The 20,582-nt window shown below is 35.5% G+C and overlaps 2 protein-coding genes and 1 long non-coding RNA gene across 5 annotated transcripts; all 3 read left to right on the top strand.

The window, feature by feature from the left end:
* The first annotated feature begins 1,897 nt into the window (after positions 1–1,897).
* On the top strand, positions 1,898–6,291 carry LOC104881613 (uncharacterized). 3 transcript variants are annotated; one of them, XR_009467682.1, is made up of 5 exons: positions 1,898–2,273; positions 3,402–3,505; positions 3,705–3,845; positions 4,555–4,665; positions 5,678–6,291. It is a non-coding gene; the product is annotated as an uncharacterized LOC104881613 (long non-coding RNA). The 3 variants fall into 3 exon arrangements; XR_009467683.1 differs by having other exon boundaries at positions 1,899–2,273; positions 4,555–4,662; XR_787574.3 differs by lacking the exon at positions 5,678–6,291 and having other exon boundaries at positions 1,907–2,273; positions 4,555–4,793.
* Positions 6,292–13,476: 7,185 nt separating this feature from the next.
* On the top strand, positions 13,477–14,324 carry LOC100241210 (protein TORNADO 2). The gene is made up of 2 exons (XM_002279168.4): positions 13,477–13,647; positions 14,010–14,324. The coding sequence occupies exons 1-2, from the start codon at positions 13,477–13,479 to the stop codon at positions 14,322–14,324; spliced, it is 486 nt and encodes a 161-aa protein (XP_002279204.2).
* Positions 14,325–17,878: 3,554 nt separating this feature from the next.
* Positions 17,879–19,739, top strand: GO:0016021 (tetraspanin-8). The gene is made up of 3 exons (XM_002279227.2): positions 17,879–18,032; positions 19,050–19,246; positions 19,425–19,739. The coding sequence occupies exons 1-3, from the start codon at positions 17,879–17,881 to the stop codon at positions 19,737–19,739; spliced, it is 666 nt and encodes a 221-aa protein (XP_002279263.2).
* The last annotated feature ends 843 nt before the right edge of the window (positions 19,740–20,582 follow it).

The raw sequence follows: 20,582 nt of genomic DNA, 5'->3' as shown, positions 1-20,582 counted from the left end.
CCTTTGAACATTTGTTCTTTGCTAACACAAAATGACAAATGCTTATCATATTGTTGGCCTTGTTGCTTCTACTATTGATTTTGAGGCCTCATCTAGGAGTTTTTTTTTTTTTGCTTCCCCTTCCCATCTCCCTTTTGTTTTTGAATTTGGTTGGTATCATCTATATCTTCTTCAACCAGCAAGGTTTTTTTGACTAACTCAGGTAAGTCCCTTATGGCTAATGGAACCACCATATTTCTAATAGTAGGCCTCAATCCTTGTTGGAACTTTCTTGCATTTTTTCCTTTCTTATTGATCATACCTAAAGCAAATTTGGACAATTCAGAAAAATAAGACTCATACTTTAACATTGTTATGGTTTCTTAGATAATATACTCAAACTTCATCCTCTTGGCATGCTTAGCCATTTCCCCAAAAATTTTTTTTTAAAAAAATCCTTTTAAATTACTCCCAATTCATCGCATATGTGTCATATATTCTTTTCATTGTCTCTCACCAAAAGTCTACTTTATCTATTAACATACACATTGTCAAGTTGACCTTTCTGTTTTCTAGAATGTCCAAACCCTCCAATATTCTTTTAACATGGCTCAACCAATTTTCTACCACCATAACATTTGGTTGCCCAATAAATGTTGGGGGTTGCATCACCATGAATCTCCTCGTAGCTTCCATTTGACTCATAACTGCCCTAGTTAGGCGAGCTCTCCTCTAAGAATGATTGGATTTTTCATAGGCCTAGTTACTCCTTGATCTCCTTGAACCTTGACCTCTTAGTAATTGAGTAGTTTCTCGTAGTTCCCTTCTTACTTCCCTGACTAAATTTATTTCCTCATCTCTCTCTATTCTCCATTTTTTTGGCCTTTCTGCATTTTCAAATACTAGAAAAAACTTAACTTCATCACAGTCCAAGGTGAGAAAAATAGATGCACCTTGTCCCCATAAAACAAAGGCATAAAAGGACTTGAAGTGAGCTTTTTTTTTATAAAGACTTGAAAAAAATACATATTACACCCTTGTCTTAAATAACTCTTTCATATGTAATGAACTCCTAATTAATTTCAAAGCTAACCAATCCTAATAGTTTTGTAAACTAACTCTAATTGACTAAGCTGCCTTAAGTAAATCATTTAAGAATAATTTAACTTAAAGTCAACTTAAGTCAATAAGTGAAAGTATTCAATTGGACCAAACACTCTAGTTCTTCTTGCTCATCAATGCAATTACTACCTTGACAAGCCTAACAATGTGATGCAACACCAATACAATTAGATATTGACATTTCATTTCATTATCAATTACTCGGACACAAAATTCTCCTAAGGCTATATTTGGTTCTTGAAAAACATGAGAAAAAATTTAAAGGAAAATGAAAATAGAGAGGAAAAAAAGTAGATTTAAAGTCAATAAATAATTTTTATATCCTATTTCAAATTTATTTTACTTATTTTAAATTTTCAATATAAAGATTAATAATTTAAAAATAGATAATTTTTTTTAATTAATTTTAATTATATTTGATTTTCTTTTATATTTACTGTGATATAACTAAACATGATAAAATATTTTTTTTTTAAAGATTTTTTTCTTTCTTTAATACATTCAGGGGAACTAAACATAACTTAAAGGGGCATTGCTGAGGTTAGATGGAGCTAGGTTTAGTCTGCACAAATTTGATATATATCTTGCAAAAAGTCTGCATGGTTTTCCTACTACTACAAAAAACACAATTTATGGTGCTTGATTCCTTGGCGCTTTCAAATAAGCGTCATAACTTGGCTCTTAGAGTGGCAGTTGAGTAAATAAGTGGTCGAAGTTGGCGTTTAAAAGGAAAATTTTAGACCATGGCGCTTTATGCTGAAGGATGATGGCGCTTCCTATAGCACGACGTTTTATATAAGCGTCTTCATTTATCAATTTTTACCTTGGCACTCTATAAAAGTGACATTAAAATAACACCTTTATATATGGCTCAAAAATTTCCCATTCTTACCCACGACCTCATAGTGCCAAACATTCCCTCAATTTTCGCAAAACCCCGACAAACCCTAGGAGCCCAGTTAACCGCAATCAACATCGATCAATGACTCCAGATGAGGCTCTTGACATTGGAGATCTAGCTAGACGGTGTGTTTCCAAGCCTTAGTGTGAGATCTTAAGTATTAAAAACTGGAGATCATTTTTGAATCTCCATTTTGTGACTCTCATAACAGAGAATAAGCACTGAAACTCCATTCTTCTCTTACAAATTCCACCAACGAGCGACAAATCAGGTGATTCTCCACTCTTTCAACTCCATATTCATCATTTATTGCAAGTGTTCTGATGTTGGTCGAGTTTCAAATCGTGCCCTAATTTTATGGGCTGTAGTGGAGAAGAAACACGGTTCGTGGTACATGCTCTGTTCTACTCTGTTCTTGATTTGTTGATTAGGCATGAAATGTGGGTTTTGTTCATTTTGATTTACCCATTTGTGCCCTGTTTTGGTCACATTTTTTTACTTTTCTTGTGGCTGGTAGTGGAGAGTTCCAGTTGTGTGTTTTCTCCACCCTCAAGACATCCTCCTTCTCGGTTGTGTCTTCTCACCCCTTATCTTTCCATTTTTTTTTATTCCCATCTCCTTCTGTGCATGTTGAAAGTCCCTTTAAAAATAAATTCCTCCACTCTCCAAAACCACCAACCCCCATTTTCCATTGCAATTGGTGGCTGTGTCAATTGGTAACTGTGTGCGCATGTGCAATGAACGTACGTGAGAGAAAAAACAAGTTCTACTATTATATTTTTTTGGTCAATCGAGCATAAAACAGATTCATAGGAATTGTTTTAATTCATATGTGATTCTTTATGATTAGTTTTTTTGAGAATTTGTACTACTCCCGATTTTTTTTTTTTCAATGTATTTGTCCATTCTTGATTCATTCATTATTCTTTTATGGTTCTTGAAGAATTAGGCTGCATTTGGTTGGGTAGAATTGGATTTGGTTCAAAGTTCAATTTTTACGGAACTGGAGAACCGGCTTTTATCTTGGAGTTGCTTACTTGTTCTTGGGGAATTTGGGTTTATGGCTTTTAAATTCAACTGGAAATCCAATTGGTATAGAAAACAACCAAACGGTGGACTTGACACTGGGGCATCCACCACAAAAGGGGAAAATTATCAATTCCAAGGCTGCAAATTCTATACAACCAAATTCATCTTTTATGCTTTAATTTATTTTTCTTTTTCCCTATGTTTGGTTTTTGGAAATTTTGAGGGAAAATGTGAGGAAAATTATCATATGGTGCTAATGAGATGATGTCTTTTTATTTTTTCAATTACAGTCAGTTCACATGAGGAATTACGAAATAATTAATTTTTCCTGTCATGACACAATATATTGTATCTTATTTCTTATGTTCAGGATTCTATTTTAGTTGAAAAGGAGGTTAGCATCAGCAAGAGCATTTTAGCTTGTCCTATTTGTTATCAACCATTCACATGGAATGGTAATCTAGGTTTATCAATGTAAGCCATATCATATTGCCTTAAAATGAAGACGTGTCTTTATTTTTCTGATAATTCTTCTGCACCCTCCACCTTTTATATGCTAATTGATATTCTGTCATGTCCTTTTAAATTACCTTTTGATTTATTCTTTGTCAAGTTACAAGCTAGTCATTCTCATTTACTTAGTTTAATGTTTATATTGGATGGTTATGGACAGAGAATCTATGTGAGGGTCTAGTTTCCACTATAGTTCTTGTAAGAAGGCATGCTTTGGTAATGAAACACATCTTGACTTGACAATAGCCAGTGGGGCCAAGGAGTATGATGAATCCATGCCAGTTGCAACAGAGATATTTAGGTACTAAAAAATTTTTTAAATAGCAATCAAACACGTTTCTATGAAAGGATGGAGTGGGTTGGTGGATCATATAGAGGATAAAGGGTCAAATGTCCATCTATGTGACACCTATTTAGTTTATGCTTTTAGGAAGTATATTTTGAATTTATGTATAGTATTGCTGGTTGCATTTGGAAGCAATTTCAAGGAAAAATGACTCATAATGGCTGCTAGAGATTTTTGCTTGTGCGTTTGGTGATGACTGGTCTCACTTTTCCTTTCCTTCTTATGGTGCTCTTTTTAAAAAAAACCAATGTATGAGGCCCTTTTGGTTATTGAAGGCTGATCCAAGTTGAAAATGTGCAGCTCAATGTAGCAATTCTCTTTCTTGGGAATTTTCTTTCAAACAAAAATACTGCCTATTTCTAAGCATTTGCTTTTGTGCCCGTGTATGCGAGAGAAAGAGAGCATTTGGGAAAACACTAGAAAGTGGTTTATTGATTGCTTTCTTAAACACATAACAAGAGTTCAAGGAATATTTAGAAATTTGGTGTAACAAAATTATTGGGGTTTGTTTAGTTCTTCCAACATGTTAAAATTTATTGCAGTGGAAGAAATATATCTTGGAAATTTAAAAAATTGGTATATACACATTTCATTTATAGAGTTGTTTTTTTATTTTACTATTTGTCAATATTAGTTATATATAACCTCTCAATTATTTTTGCAGGTTGAGCATCTAGAATGTGACTTGTAACCATCTTTATACATTTTGAAGAAAGATGATGTAGAACTAGATGCAGCAAAAGACTATGAACAACTCAAAGTTGAAAAAGAAGTTGTAAATTTTTTAGTTTTTTGAACAATTTCAACTAAATTTAATGCTAAGCAAATTCATATTTAATTATGTCTGTTTATTAGTAAACTTTAATAGTGAAAGAGAAACACCACAATTAGTACTTTTTCTCCTAGGACTTTCTTAAATTAACTTTTTATTACTCATTCATTGTTTGTGAAAAATTATAAAATAGGGCATAATTAGGACTTTTATGGGTTATTAAAATTTCGAATGAGATAAGATGACACTTTTTTAAAGCATCATGCTTTGTTCTCATAGGATATAAAGGCAGAAGATGACACTTATTATGAGTGTCAACGTCACTTTAAAAATATACAATGACGCTTTTCATAAGCATCAAGGTTGAGGATTTAAGAACATGATGCTTTTCTTGAGTGTCAAGGTTGAAAATTGCTATAAGATGACACTTATCATAAGCATCAAGGTTGAAGATTTAAGAACATGATGCTTTTTTTGAGCGTCAAGGTTGAAAAATGCTATAAGATGACACTTATCATGAGTGTCGATGTTGCTCCTACCTATACAATGATGCTTTATTGAGTGTCAATATTGAGATGAATGAAATTGCAGACTTACAATGACCCTTATAGAGTGCCAAGGTTTAGAATAATGACGCTTTCTATGAGCGTCATGGTTAACCGCCAAAGAAGATGGTGCTTTTGAAAAGCATCAACAATTGGAAATTCATAAGATGTCAGTCTAAGAGATGACGCTTTTGGAAAGCGTCATCTTATATCTATCTTGATGCTTAAAAAACGTCATCTTTTTACATTTTCTTTGTAGTGTCCCTTTTTTCCATGATTGTTGCTGCATGATTTGTTAAGTATTTAGCCTTTTAATTTCATTTACGATTATGATGCATCTCACCTCCTCCAATCTCTTAATTTTATCTGAGCTTCTATGCAGTGATTTTATTGTTTATAACAAAATACATCCATCAAAATTTATACACAATCATTCATTTGTTGATTCCCATTTATTTTTCATGCTGAAGGTGTGCTGGTATGGACAAATATTATTGAAAGATAGCATTTTCTTCCTCAATGACAGAGCTGTTAGCATCCTAAAGTTTCCATTTAAAAAATTCGTGGACAAAATTGAAGAATCCATTGAAAAGGCAATACAAAATTGTGGACAAACCAAATAGAGAACCAGGTTCAACTGTAATCTCTGTATCTCTGGTCAGCAATTACACTACTTCTGAAGGCACAACAACCGATCAAGAAGTTGATTATGAGGTAAGCAATGAGAAAGTTAATGACGGTGGTTATCTTCATCCAGTCATTCCTTATCCTCGCAAGAAACCCCGCTTTGCATGAATCGCAATCATAGCACATCACATTGGGTTCATTTTTCCATGTCCGACAATCATTGAATTCAGAATTATGCATGCTTGTTCTCACTACCGGCCAAAAGGTGCTGTTCATTAAGTCATAACCGCAATAGGAAGGGGGACGGCAGCAACCCACCTGTAAAACATATGATTATAGTACATTAGAATTATGTTAGTAAACCTAGTATTCTACTTGAATAATCTATGCATCAATTTGCATTCTATATGAACTATAAAAATGGAGGGTGATCCAACTCAGAAAGGCATTCGCAATACCTTAACGGGTGAGAGTGCTTTGGACCTGGTCCAGGCCATTTCTGATCCTGAACAAATTTTGGTCTCAGAAAGACAGCTTTTGATACCAACCCACTGATGTTCATCAATCAGATTATTCCTCAACAAATATGAGTGCTCTTGGAGGGGAGAAAGCCCTTCACTCGATGCGTCCTTTTGGTTACTCATGGGCAGCACTGCGATTGCCACTAGGGTGAAGGACAAGAGGCCAATCACCACAAATAACATCACACACAGATATACGCAGAGCACGGACGTGAGGCGACAACACGAACCAATCATCCCTATCAGGGACACCACAAATAAAACGATACCAATCACCAAGATTGGTCCTTGGACGTAGCCACTGCACTTTGTCTGTCCATAAAATCGTATTAGCAATGCCGAAGCCACGATAATTATTGAGGCTAAGAAGGTCAGAAGGTTGGTGAAGATGAGGCAGCCACGGCTGGCTGACATTTTCTATACGATTGAATACCAGGACAGAGAAAATTACTCTCTGTTAGTATATCCAGGAAGAAACGCAAGAACTGTTTGAAAAGAAACAGGGAGAGGGAGGTTGAGGTTTATTAACCATGGTGAAAGGAAATGAAGATGATATTGCTTAAATATATATGACAGCTGAAGGGGGAAAGCAAAGAGTTGTGATCTCCATAGGCAGATTGAAAGAATGTGTTGTTGCACCCATCGTTTGAGTTGGTTTTTTTGTTATGTTTGGAGAGACTGCAAGGGACATAGGGATGAAATTGACGTTTAAATTAAACTAATTAGCTGTATTTTATGCTAAATTAAGAGATTCATGACCTATTGATTAAATGATTAGGGGGTAGCAGTTAGATTTGGATTTGCTTTCCGAGTTAATTTTATTCTTGATCCGTTGAATACAACTAAATTATGCAATGAAAAATATAGAAAATGCAGGTAAAAAGTTACCAATCTTTCCATTTTAAATGGGTGGATTTGACGCTATTTTTGACGAGGTTTGAAACATCTCCACCTACCCATCCGTTAGATTTTTTTAAGCAAAAATTTGAAATTATGCATCGATTGAAATTGTTGTTTATGTCATTGAAAATACTATGAAAAAGAAGAAATTGACATTTATAATGTTCTAAAGATATTATATTACTTTATTTATGATGTGACTATGCTTGGCTGTTTTTATCGAGAGTGTGCTCACTAGCTAGGAGAATATGTCATCAAAACGTCGAGTTCCCATGCTGAAAGACTACATTTGTAATACTTGTGGAAGTGGTATAATTTGCGATCAACATTTTCTACTTAAATAGAAAAATACATTTGGCCCCTATAGCATAATAAATAAAATAAACGAAGACAAGAAAAATTAGTACATTTTGGAGAGGCATATGTAAACACATCGAAGTCCTAAAGCTACTATCATCTCCTTATATATGGATATCAATAATCAATGGTTTTCAAGATATGAGCTCTATAACTCTCAACAATATCTTCACTACATCCATCTTAATTTTTAGAATAAAAAAACTCATATTTTAGAGAACTAAGCAGAATTTTTTTCAGGTCATCCCAAAAGGTATGGTAAGAACGATTTTGTTTTAGATGGACATTGATAGAGATATTGTGAACATAATGGATAAACATGTTAACACTCAAAAATCCCACCTAATGGTCTAAAATGTTCAAGGCTATCAATTACCTATTAAGTGAATGTTGACTTACCAAACCAATAAAATATTTTATTTTATTTTATTTTATTTTTAACATAAATAAAATTTTAAACTTTCTTTTATCAAATTCCCAACAATCCCATACAAAGTTTAAAGCTTCAAAAGTAACAATAAAAATAAATTATAAATAAATACAAAAATGAAATAAATTGGGCAACTTTATACTAAATAACATGTGTAGGTGTCTTCCAAACTTGAACCATCACTTAGTGTTAACAACTTCCAATATTTGAGGATTTATCTTTAGACTAGGTTCTTGAACCAAACTACAACTATCACACATATAATAATGATATAGGACTTGGTTCTAAATGAGTTAACACTATTAATGGTCATGCAATGATATCTTGATCCTCACAAGAGTTACTAGGAAATAACTCAATCCTATAATCACAACTTTATAAGAACTCTCACCTAGGTGAGTTCTCCAAGGGTACATGTGGCCTATACCTCGCAACATTTTCTACCTAGGGCTCATTTAAGCTAAAATCTTTCCCAATGTAACATAAAACATGTGACAATAGGTATTTTCAAGATAGATATCATGATATGATATCTCATGGGTTTGAGATAGTATGTCCCATTGAGTAATCTTAAAGACTTGTGATCATAAAATTTATGTGTTGTAGTAATTCTTTTAATGAAATTTGACATATGTTCTTAGGGAGTTAGAGAATGTTAATTGATAACATAGTTGGAGGATTTAAAACTCAAGGATTGTAGAGGTAATCTTAAGAGGTTAATATCATCTATCTCATTAGATTATGAACACCAGTTCATGAGAAGTTTTCATATAGTAGATGGTACGTCATGGACTGAAGGGATTGATTAAATTGGAGTTAATCAATTCTTATCTCGATGTAATGACATAGAATATTAGAGTATAATTAACTCTTTTTAGTGGAATGTTGAGTCAACTTTAGAATTTAATTATAAGGAAGTTGGTATTTTCTTATGGGTTCTAATGGTCCCCATTGGAGCTTTTATTTTTTTATTGACATGAAGGTTTGAGGATTTATAAAGAATTAATCATTTATGTGCATAATGATGCTTTGGTAAGAGCTTAAGGTTGCACGTAAGTTTATGATTAACTAGATTGATCTAATTAATTAATTGGAGCCTATTAAGTCTAATTAATTAATTAGGACCTTGTAGGGCTAAACTCACTTAAACCCATATCTATATAAACCCCATATGTTTTAGGTTAATTAAACTCTAACTTTTCAGACCATTAGTTTTCTAGATACCTACCCTTGTTCTCTCTCTCCTCTTAAGGTGTGTAGCCACTCTACACAAGTTCTATGGATCAAAGAAGGAGTGATTGAATGCCAAATCGCTAGGTTTCAAGATCTGCATCACCATCTTCATCAATTGGAATTGATCAAGGAACATTTAGATTGCATGTATTGTTTTCTAAGCACTTAGATCTAATGTTTTTGTTTTAAAAAAAAAAAAATACTTTTTTGCTTAGGTCTAGTATTCCTAGGATGTTAGTAGCATGCACCCTATGATCTAGTGCTCAAAATGGATTAATCCATATACTCCAACTTGTAGGTGGTTGAAGCTCTCTTTTTTGTTGGTTCTTAGGCTGTTGTGTGATGATCCCACCCTTTGCAGGTGCCATTCCCGCAAGGCAATGCCTTCTCTCTAGTTCAAAGACTGAGATGGAGATACAATTCTATGAAGGGAAATTAACTTGTGATTAAATAAGCTATGTTAGAGTAATACAAGGAATCATATTAAAAGAACTACATAATCATTACCCTTCCAAGGCACAAAGTTTTAAGTACATAAAAACTGACCTTAAGGAACCAAAAACTTGTACATACCTAAGGAAATGGCTACATGCCAATAGTCTATCCAAAAATAAGCAAAAAAAGAAAAGACAACAACGACTATATGCCTTATTGTTCGTCGTCCGAAACTTGTTTGATATCTCGTTATACTATGTCATCATTTGAAAATTTTAGGGAACTAGCTACAAAGTGAGCATAACTCAATGAATGATGATATGATGCAAGTTTTAGGATGGTCAATCCAAAATAGAAATAAGAGTTTTATCATCATGCATGTAATACTCAACGTAGATAATATATAGTATAACAATCTAGTAAGCATACAACATCAAACAACCCAATGTATAATCAATCAAACACATGCATAATCCATGAGTGCTACTTCCAACCCTTTGCACATCCTAATATCGTGCAATATAACTGCTACAATGCCCTTTTCTCCATCGACATATATCATATATGCATTCGCAGACAACATATATCTCACATATCATGGTGCCTTATATACATAGTGCCCATACATCTCTTGGCATGCTTCTCATATAAAACGCTTCAATACTTTTTCACCTCTCGCCACAAAAGATTACTAGGTTAATCGACTACAATGTGCCCCTCCATTTTTACGACGAAAAAAAAAAAGAGTGATTGGGTGGAAGATCACTAGGTTTCAAGAACTGTATCACCATCTTCATCAATTGGAATTGATCAAGGAACATCTAAATTGCATGTATTGTTTTCTAAGCACTTATATTTAATGTTTAAGAGTAAAAAAAAAAATACTTCCTTGCTTAGGTTTAGTACCCCTAGGATGTTAGTAGCATGCATCCCATGATCTAGTGCTCAAAGTGGATTAATCAAGATATTCCAACATGTAGGTGGTTGAAGCTCTCCTTTTTGTTGGTTCTTAGGCCATTGAGTCATCTTAAACCCCAAAACCTCTTCCATTTCAGGGAGCTCTTCTTATTCTCCTTCCTACTTTGACATTGCCTTTACTATTTTCTTGGTTTTTCTTCTTACTTTTCTTGGTACTCAACTTCTTGGACACTTCTTAATTTCTTTTTAGCCTTGTCATTTTGCATGTTATTATAGCCATTAAGCTAAGCTATTTGCCCATAAGTCTTTATCACCTTAATCTTTTTTTCATTCTCATCAATGGGTTGCCCCTAAAAAGCTAAGAAGTAGGAAATGAGATGAAGGAACATAAGCTTGGACTTTGAACTTTCTTGAGGTCCAAACATGAATTAATTATAGTTATATTATTACAAGGTTTTTAGAATCAATACCAAGACATTTAAGAACACGTCTTGTCATAAGTCATGCACCATCTCCATTTTGTAATGACAATATTCTTGATAAAGTATAGACCGTCCATTTTGTCCCCATAGCACATATTATTCATCATACTTGTTACCCCTCGCCTTACATTTTCGTGTAGTACGCGCATAGGATCCCCTTTTGCTTAGCCATTCATCGTGCTCCTTGGTGGTATGCCTGTTACTCAATCTTGGCATTGACTCTTAGATCACTTTTTAGAGACCTTTTGGAGGGAGGTTTTAGATCTGTCGCATGACTTTAGTGGCATCCTAGGTTTCCCCAAAGTTCTGGCGCATTGGAGCATGTTTAGGACCCTTTCATGTGACTTGAGACATTTTTTGGGGTCAAACCAGTTGAGCTCAATTGGTTTAACCGGTTGAGGCAACCGGTCAATCAGTTGAAACAAGTTGATCGGTTCCCTTGACTAGTTGATTAGGTTCTGCCTATTTTGGGCATGTTTTAGCTTCTTTTCGAGCCCCATTTTTAAGGTTAGCTTTGAGGGGTTCATGAGTGTGTTTTGGAAATGTTTGGGTGACCTTTAACCCTGAATTAGATTAAGAAGTTTTTAGAGACTTTGAGCTTGGGAGGAAATAAAGACAAATGTCCAAATCTCCACTCTCCTTTACCCAAAGGGATCTTTGGGAGCTCAATTTTAGGGGGGATATATATATTTTAGGAGGAGGAGACTTTGCCCAATTGATTTTATAAAGAGGGTTTTGGAATACTTGAAGAATCACCTTGCTTGGGGAAGAGGTTTGACATACAAGAAGCTAAGTGCTTGCACTTGTGAGGAGAAATCTAGGTAAGCTTTGTTTGATTTCATTTTCTCTTTCTCATTGTCTGTTCTTTTACATTTTTTTTATTGTATCTTGGATTATTTGCTTATTAGGTGTGCATATTGGAGGCCATACATTGGACTATTAGTTAATTATTCATGATCTATAGTTGTTCTCCTTCTTCTTTTCTCTTGTTTTTTTTTTTGCTTAATAAGCTGCTTAATCTCATGAATATGCTGTTGCAAAATGGTTTTTAAAGGTTGATTTGATTCAATTTCAGTTTCTTTTGGGTATTTTTTCCCATTTTCAAGCCCATTAATAATTTATGAAATGAGGCTTTGCTTAATTTTCAAATTTAATTTTGCTTTTCTCTTTAGAGATTTTAGTTTTCCCGTATAATTTTTAATGATTTTAGAAAATATTTTTTTTATTAATTTTGAAATAAATTTGAGAGCTACTTGGGTTGAGATTTGGTTGTGTTATGATTGGATTGATTGTTTTTTAATTCAGATTATACTTGAATTAGTCATCAACCTAACCAACTTGCCCAAGTTGCTATTCTAGTTTTTGTAATTAAAAAATAATAATAACTTCTATATAAAATATAATATCTTTTCTAAAAAAGAAAAAAAAAAGTATAGATTTATTTTATATCTTTAAAAATATAGTAGTAATTTTTTTTTAATATCTTAAATTTTTAAACATTTTTTTTTAAATTATTATCTTTTTGAGGTAAGTTCCAAAAAGAGTCTTTAAATTTTTTATAAAAGTTATTATGATTACATATTTTAAGGTATGAATGGTGAAAAAGTTTTTAAAAACATTCTCTTTCAATTACGTTATGAGTTTCTTCTTTCCTTTTATTGGGAAATATTATTAATAATAAATTAATTATTCAAATCAGATTAGCCCTTAATTCATTTAAACTCCTCCAATAGAATTCCTAAGTCTGATCCTCCCCTCACCGATGACCACAAATTAGAAAGGCATTTAGTTATCTGTTCCAAATACAGCCATCTTAACATATATGATTTTTGGAAGAAAAAATAACAGAACAACCCACTCTTTAGACCTGCCAGGGTGCACAGCTGTGATAATTCAAAGCCTCCCGTCTTCCAAACCTCTTGATTTAGAAGCAGACCCTTTCATTCCTTTTCACCATTGCATTCACCTCAAACACCTAACCCACCATCTGTTTCTCTCTCTCTCTCTCTCTCTCTCTCTCTCTCTCTCCCCCCTGTCTCTCTTTCTCTTTCTCTCAGAGTCCTGCAATCGCAAAATCATAGAAAATGTCTGGAGCCTGTCGTGGGTTACTTTGCTTCACTAACTCTTTGACATTCTTAACCTCTCTTCCTATCCTTTTTCTTGCGTTGATTATAAATAGTGCTGGGCATTCAAAGTGCATCAGCTACATCCAAGGACCGATCACGGTCATAGGTATCCTCCTTCTCGTTGTGTCGCTCATGGGGATGATTGGTTCATGCTGTCGCGTCACATTTATGCTCTGGTTATATGAATGGGTGCTGTTCTTATGCATAATTTTCCTTTTGTGCTTCACCATGTTGGCGTCCATGGGAGTGCATAAAAGCAGCTATAAAGGTGAACCAGCCGAAACTATTCATCTCCGTCAGTTCTCGGATTGGTTGCAGCTTAACGTTGTTGATAAAGAGGACTGGAATGCCATTAGAAGCTGTCTTTCTGAGACTTTATTTTGTGAGGGCGAAAAACAGCCTGGGGCAGTGGTATCTCTCTCTTATGCACATAAGGAAATATATATTAGAGTTGATCAGTTCATCCTGTGCTCTTTCATCTGCAAATTATTAATTGCATACAGTCTTGAAAAGGAGCTTCAATACATATTACGTGAAGTGTTCTCTTTTCAAATGTTAGGAAGGCCAAACAATCACCTCATTTCCAGAATGAAGCTATGCAAAACATAGAACTCATCTTTCCTACCACTTTCTAATGTGTTTGAAGGGTATATATCAATCTCATGAATCTGATTCTGTGCATATACTAGCTTCATTCTAAAGGTCTTGTACACAGCTTAATCGACTACAATATTTTTTTTCATGAAATAATTAAATTTTTATTTTTGGAACAGAAAGGTTGCTGCAAGCCACCTGCTTATTGTGGTTATGAGTTAAAGAATGGTACCACTTGGACAGTCCCAAAATCAGGCCTACGTTCTAAAGATCACGATTGTGTTACATGGAGTAATGATCCGCGCATAATGTGCTACGATTGTGATTCATGCAAGGCAGGGTTTCTCGCCAGGATAAAGAATAACTGGAGGAAGCTAAGCGCTTTCTTTAGCTGCCTCATTGCCTTCCTAGTCATCAACTTCGTGATTGGTTGCTGTGCATTCAGAGGTAGCCGAGGTGTTGATCAGTACCAGAAACATGGAAACTCCAATTGAGATACCTTACTAATCCATTTTTTTTAATCTAGCTGATTTGTAATGGATTCTTGCATTTTGTCCACAGTTTTTATCAGCGGGATAACTTTCTTGGCTGAGTTACAAACTTCATTACTGTATTGTCCACAATTTTTATCAGCTAAATAACAATGTCTTGACCGAGTTACAAACTTAATTAACCAAGAATGGAACCTCCAGCTACCTATGATCTTCACCTTCGTCTAATGAAATTTTCCTACTAGCTGTACATCCTATAAAGATGAAATTTTACTGTCAGATTGATGCGATTAAGAGAAGAAACGTTTGGATAGACTAAAGCTAAGTAGCAATATTGCCGTAAGGTTGTTTGTCTATTTGATTCTGCAATTTTATAGGATAAAACGAGGACATTGTTTTTGTATGAGGGGTTGTTTGTAACATCTCATATCAGATAGGGGGAAAAGTTTTTGACGCCATATAAGTATAAACTCCTCTTAATCCTATAGACACCTTTTAAAACTGTGAGAACCCTTTTGCACCCAAAGCGGATAATATTTACATGGTTAGGAGTGGATCGTCACACCTCGGATCCAAACCACTGGTTAGTTTTCCGTCATTTCTGGTCCTTATTTTGCTCCTTACATTTCTGAGAAATTAATCTTTTGAATATCTGTTTTGTTTAGATAGGGACAAATATTCCCAAAAGCCATGGACTAAAAAGGACTTAAACCTGTCTAAAAAGCCCTCTTTGTGGACAACATGCATCATTTTGTCTATCCTGGTATATACGCAAGAGGAAATTAGCTCTAGAGAAAACCTAAAATGCATGCCCCCCTTCAGCTGAATTCATTGTACTCCACAACCTCCATGAAAACAAAAAAAGGAACCGTCTTTGAAGGATCATATATAACTTGTTCTTTACATTTTTGCTTTTATACTTGACCTATCTAACTGATTGTAACTAGAACTATCTAACTGATCACTGCAACTAACCTCCTAACTCTTTAACAGTTCTTTGATATCTTCAGCTGTTTAACAAACTTCGGTTATGATGCTTGAAGCTACAGTTGGCTGCTTGCAGCTTAAGGTATCTGCTGCTGTCCATCAAAATTCAAAGAATGTATTGTTGTTAGTGCAAAATTTTGAAACACTAATGAGATTAGTGGTAAGATTAGGGACATGAAAGACTCTTTTTAACTGAAAGACTTTTGAGGGGAGAGGGAAAAAATTTTGCACCAGTATGAAGAATAGGAATTTGCATACCATTCCCAACAATCACCTTCTCATTACCCTTGTATGGTTGAACATCTGAAAGAGGATCAACATCTTGAGAAAGATGATGTGTAGCTCCGGTGTCAAAGAACCATGCTTCATAGTTTATGGTGGAAGGAGATGCCAACATAGCTTGCATCTGATTGTTGTGGTTGGATTTATTAACTTGAGTAGAGTCTGATTTTGGATTGTATCCTTGGAAATTAATGTCAAATCTGTGATAGCAACTAACAACCGTGTGCCCAAACTTTTCACAGAGTTGCATGGCACTGTGGTTGGTTGTCATGAGATCCTTGATTCCGGCCACCATTTGAGCCTCTACCTGGATTGAAGCCCAAGTTATTTCTGTTGTGAATAGAAGTATTTTGGTTGTAATGTTTCTTATTGTTGTAATTCCGATGCCGTGGAGTAGCAAGATTTGCTGAGATAATATTATCTTCTGCCACTGAATTTTGGAAGCTCAGGCGTTATTCATGAGTACGTAAGCAAAATGCTATGAACTGAGTGAAGAGAGACCTCATCTTCAAGAGCTGTGAGGCAACTATGGCGTTGTAGTCTGCTCCAAGACATCCAAGAAGTTGGATAATTTGATCCATGTCAGTTATGGGTTCTCTAATGGCAGCTAAACTATCAGCTAAGTTCTTTTGTTTGAGGATATATTCCATCATTGGGAGAGACCCTTTTCTTGTGGTCTGAAACTCTAGTGGTAGCTGCATTACCCGGCCTTTGATGAAGCCGAGAAAATCTTTTCTAAAGCATACCATGCTCCATGAGAAGTTTGGTAGCCGATTATTTGTCCATGATTTCGGAAGTGAGTGAAGAGTAGTCCAACTTAGGATCATATGATCAGACCATCGCCACAAAATAAAATCTAAGATTTGTTTCACCAGAACTTGTTACTTTTGGAGGATAGACCTTCAACCCTTCAATATGATCTTCAAAACCATTAGCAAACACCACATTTTCCATCCGTGTTCTCCAAATGTAGTTATTATTATCAAGTTTGATTGGGGGAGCATGATTCAATATCTGCATTGATTGAGCTGATGGATGGAGATGATGCACCGGCTTGTGATCTAGAAGACTGAGTTGAAGTTATCAAGAGTGGAACTGAAAGTCTTTGGTGGCCAAGAAGTGAGAATCATGAAAGTGTTCCACAGAGATGTATCATGATATAGTACAGTTTAGAACCATAAAATTCATTGATCGAGGAGTTTTCTAGTAAAGGAGAGTCATGATGGCTGCTGTCATGAACGAGCTCACAAAATTGAGCAATCATAATTATAAAAAAAATGAGAGATTAGAATAAAATATTGCCTCGAGGGTCTGGAGTTATACGACATAACTTAATTGCATTTATAACTGGTAAGTCATGGAAGTTGCGGCAAATGGATGCCAAGAGTGCCTTCCTACATGGATATCTAAATAGAGCAACTAAAAACTTTGAAAACAAAGCTCAACCAAGCTATGTTTGCAAGTTAAAGAAAAACTTTGTGGACTACAGTTTCTAGTTCAATGTTACTATTCACTTGCTCCTACATGTTCGAGCTTGTTTGATTGTAAAAGCTCAGGGAGGAAAACTAGCGATAAGGCTAGTTTATGTAGATGACTTGATCATCATATGGGTTATAAAAAGAAGATACAAGTGATGAAAGAAAACCTATTAGTTAAGTTTCAGATGAGATAACTTCGGGACCTAAATCACTTTATAGGACTCCAAATAGACCACAAAGGATGAAGGTTTATTCTTATATCAACTGAAGTATGCAAATGATCTACTGCAAAAGTATGAGATGCAAGAGTGCAAAGATAATTTTCATACTTATAGAAGCTAATGCTAAACCATGTGTTGAGGAAAGCAAAGATTTGAAAAATATGGCCATGAATCAACACTAGTAGACTATGCAGTAACATTGCAATGTGACAACAAATCACCAATATGTTTAGCTAAAAATCCAATCTAGCTTCCATGCAAGAACAAAACGTATCCAAGTGCACTATCATTTTATTAGAGAGATACTCCTTTTAAGGAGAGATCATTACAGGTACTAAAAGACAAATAACCAAGTAGTAGATTTGTTCACAAAAGGATTAAGTAATGCAAGGTTTGCCAAATTATGAAAAATGCTTGCAATGACTTCCAAATTAAGCAGAATTGAAGAAAGGTTACTGTCGAGAGGGAGAATCAACGAACCCAACACTAACCTGGAGCAAGGGGGAAACCATCATGGCCGAACCCGGCCTCCACCCTTGCAGCTAATCAACAATATTTTTGCTAACCAAGCCATCGTCCTTCTCCACCAATGGCTGTTGTCGCTATTAATCTTCAGCAAATCAATGATGCCGCCACCACCCAAGCATGGCTTTGTCGAAATCCAGAAGCACTACCGCTCTTCTCCACCAATCATCGTTGCCACCATAGACCACCACTGACCTTTCCCATTTTGCCATCCTCATGTATAAAAGATAACCTAGGTTCTTATTTCAAAGTATCTCCCTTGGAACCGAGATCTTTAGGGTATACAGCAGACATATTGGGTCTGTGTGGGAGGAAGAGAAGGAAAGGGAGTTAAGCCTTAGGGTTAATGCTTGATTGTGAGGCCCATTTACTTAGGCCTACTAATTAAGTTTTATTAGCTTCTGATTTTGGGCTCCCTTATTTGCTTTAACATTAATTATGCTTTTATGTTTTATTCGTAATGGAGCTTTCTTTTATGTGATGAATATTGGCTTTAATATTTCACTTCTAGGAGAAAAAGATTGATTAGTAAATAATAATAATTAAAATTTTATTAAAAAAAGAAAAAGAAAAACAACCCGAGGGAGGTGCCGAGGTGGAGGGTGGAGGGTGGAGGGGAAAGGACAACAAAAACAACTCACTACCGTTCCCTCCACGGGTACGGTAGAAAAATCCAACTAAAAAAAAAAAGAAAACAACTCATCAAACTGCATCAGCAGTTCTAAAACTAACCATGCACCAACGCAACGACAATTCACTCCTTTATAAGCCAGCAGAACACAGCCATAAAAGCATTCCTCCTCAGCTTCTCTATTTAACCTTTTTCACCCTTGTGTGCATCTCAAACGCCAAACACCATCAACTTGCTCTCGTTCTTCAACCATTGCTGCATCTCCCCTTTCAATTCCATTGATTATTTCTATTTTATCCACTGGTGTTCAATCTGATAAGATAAATGTCTGGAGCCAGTCGCTGCTTGCTCGCATGCTCCAATTTTCTGACATTCTTAGTATCACTCCCTCTCATCGGTTCAGTCATGATTACACATTTTTCTAGCCATACAAGTTGTAGTCATTACCTGCTGCAACCCCTTTTTGTGATTGGAATTGTCCTTTTTGTTGTGTCAATCCTGGGGATGATTGGTTCATGCTATCGCGTCACCTTCATGCTCTGGTTTTATCAATGGTTGATGTTCTTATTGATATTTGTGCTCTTGTGCTTCACGGTATTGGCAGTTGTTGAGGTCCATAGTGGTATGAGAAAGGGTGTGTCTGGCGAAAGTCCACGGCTCCAACAGTTTTCAGACTGGTTGCAGATGAATGTGGTTGACAGGCAGAACTGGCTCGGTATCAAGGCCTGTCTTAGCGAGACTAAAATTTGCTCAAGCCCAGAAATCTCCCCACCGGCGCGTGGGTTATATCGTCCCATTAAGGTATGTCCCTAAGACTGTTTTTAGAAGTTTTCTTAAAACATGTCCTAAATAGTTCACATTCAACTGATATGGAAAGAAAGCAAGCACTCAATATATTATGCTAATGAAATTCTGATAATAATTAGCACATTATCAACATTGTAGGATTTCATGTAACAAAGAATTGTTCTTCTTACAGAATGGTTGCTGTAAGCCCCCTGCTCACTGTGGTTATAAGTTGAAGAATGGCACCGTTTGGACAGTCCCAAGCTCGGGCTTAGCTTCTCGAGACCATGATTGCATTATGTGGAGTAGTGAACCGAATACACTCTGCTATGATTGTGAGTCGTGCAAAGCAGGGGTCCTTTCGAGGATACAGGAGGACTGGTGGAGGCTAAGCATTGTTGCTTGCTGCCTAATCGCCTTCCTCGTCATCAACTTCATGGTCGGCTGCTGTGCTTTCAGAAGTACCCGAGCTTTTGACAAATACCAGAGATGTGGATATCAGAGTTGAGCAGTCCTATATTTCTATTTATTTTGTAAACAAACTTTTGATGTCTTTTCCAATGAATTCAAACAAAAAGGTTAAGAGAAGGCGGACACTCTACATTGCTTCGATTTCCTTCCCAGAGGACTCTAAAAAATATGAACAAGTAAACAAAAGTTTAGAAACCGCAAGGTGGAAGACTCAACAAGCATTTAAAAATTTACCAAATGGTTTTCCTCTAGTTGAAAATTTTAATGAAAAAAGAATGTGGAATCAGATGATTTTCCAATGCAAAGACTTCAAATTATGGTAGGATTTTGAAGATGCATGATGGCATGCATGGCCCCATTCACATATACAGCTAACTAATTCTGCCAAGAGGTATGACACAGACCACGGTGCTTTAAATTTAGATTGCTGAAGGGGTTTGCATGGCCCCTTAACTTGGAGGCATCATAGGCTCCACTGCTGCAATCTAGTCTTATCAATTCAAACTCAAGTTCCATGTTTAATGTGGAAAACAGCCTTTAATGTTAACATTTCTATCCACCCAACATTAGAAAACAAAGCAAGGTGGATCTGCCTCTCCCTTTGATATATATTGAATGGGAAAAAGAAAAGCTCTTTGTGTTCACTGGAAAACATTACAGCCTCAAAGAAATAAGAAGACATAGGCAGTGAGTGGACAATGTTAGGGATTCAAGAGTTCTAGTAAGGCTTTGGTAAGGACAGAACCACAGGAATTAAGAAGTTAAGAACCAAATACCTAGCCAACTGTGAGAGCTTCGAATCTGCAATGTGGGACACTTCTCTAAGAAGAGAAATGAAAAATCATTTGAGGAAATAGGTTTTGCAATTATTATCGGCTAG

This window comes from Vitis vinifera, chromosome 14, assembly GCF_030704535.1.
Source record: "Vitis vinifera cultivar Pinot Noir 40024 chromosome 14, ASM3070453v1".
Lineage (NCBI taxonomy): Eukaryota > Viridiplantae > Streptophyta > Magnoliopsida > Vitales > Vitaceae > Vitis > Vitis vinifera.
This window is presented reverse-complemented; position numbering and strand designations above follow the sequence as displayed.

Bases quoted from the DNA above. Each gene is read 5' to 3' on its own strand.
- GO:0016021 (XM_002279227.2), top strand. From the start codon at position 17,879: ATGGCTGTTGTCGCTATTAATCTTCAGCAAATCAATGATGCCGCCACC. The intron at 18,033-19,049 runs GTATAAAAGATA...CGGTATTGGCAG, and splicing joins TCCCATTTTGCCATCCTCAT to TTGTTGAGGTCCATAGTGGT. The intron at 19,247-19,424 runs GTATGTCCCTAA...TTCTTCTTACAG, and splicing joins GGTTATATCGTCCCATTAAG to AATGGTTGCTGTAAGCCCCC.
- LOC100241210 (XM_002279168.4), top strand. From the start codon at position 13,477: ATGGGAGTGCATAAAAGCAGCTATAAAGGTGAACCAGCCGAAACTATT. The intron at 13,648-14,009 runs GTATCTCTCTCT...TTTTTGGAACAG, and splicing joins AAAAACAGCCTGGGGCAGTG to AAAGGTTGCTGCAAGCCACC.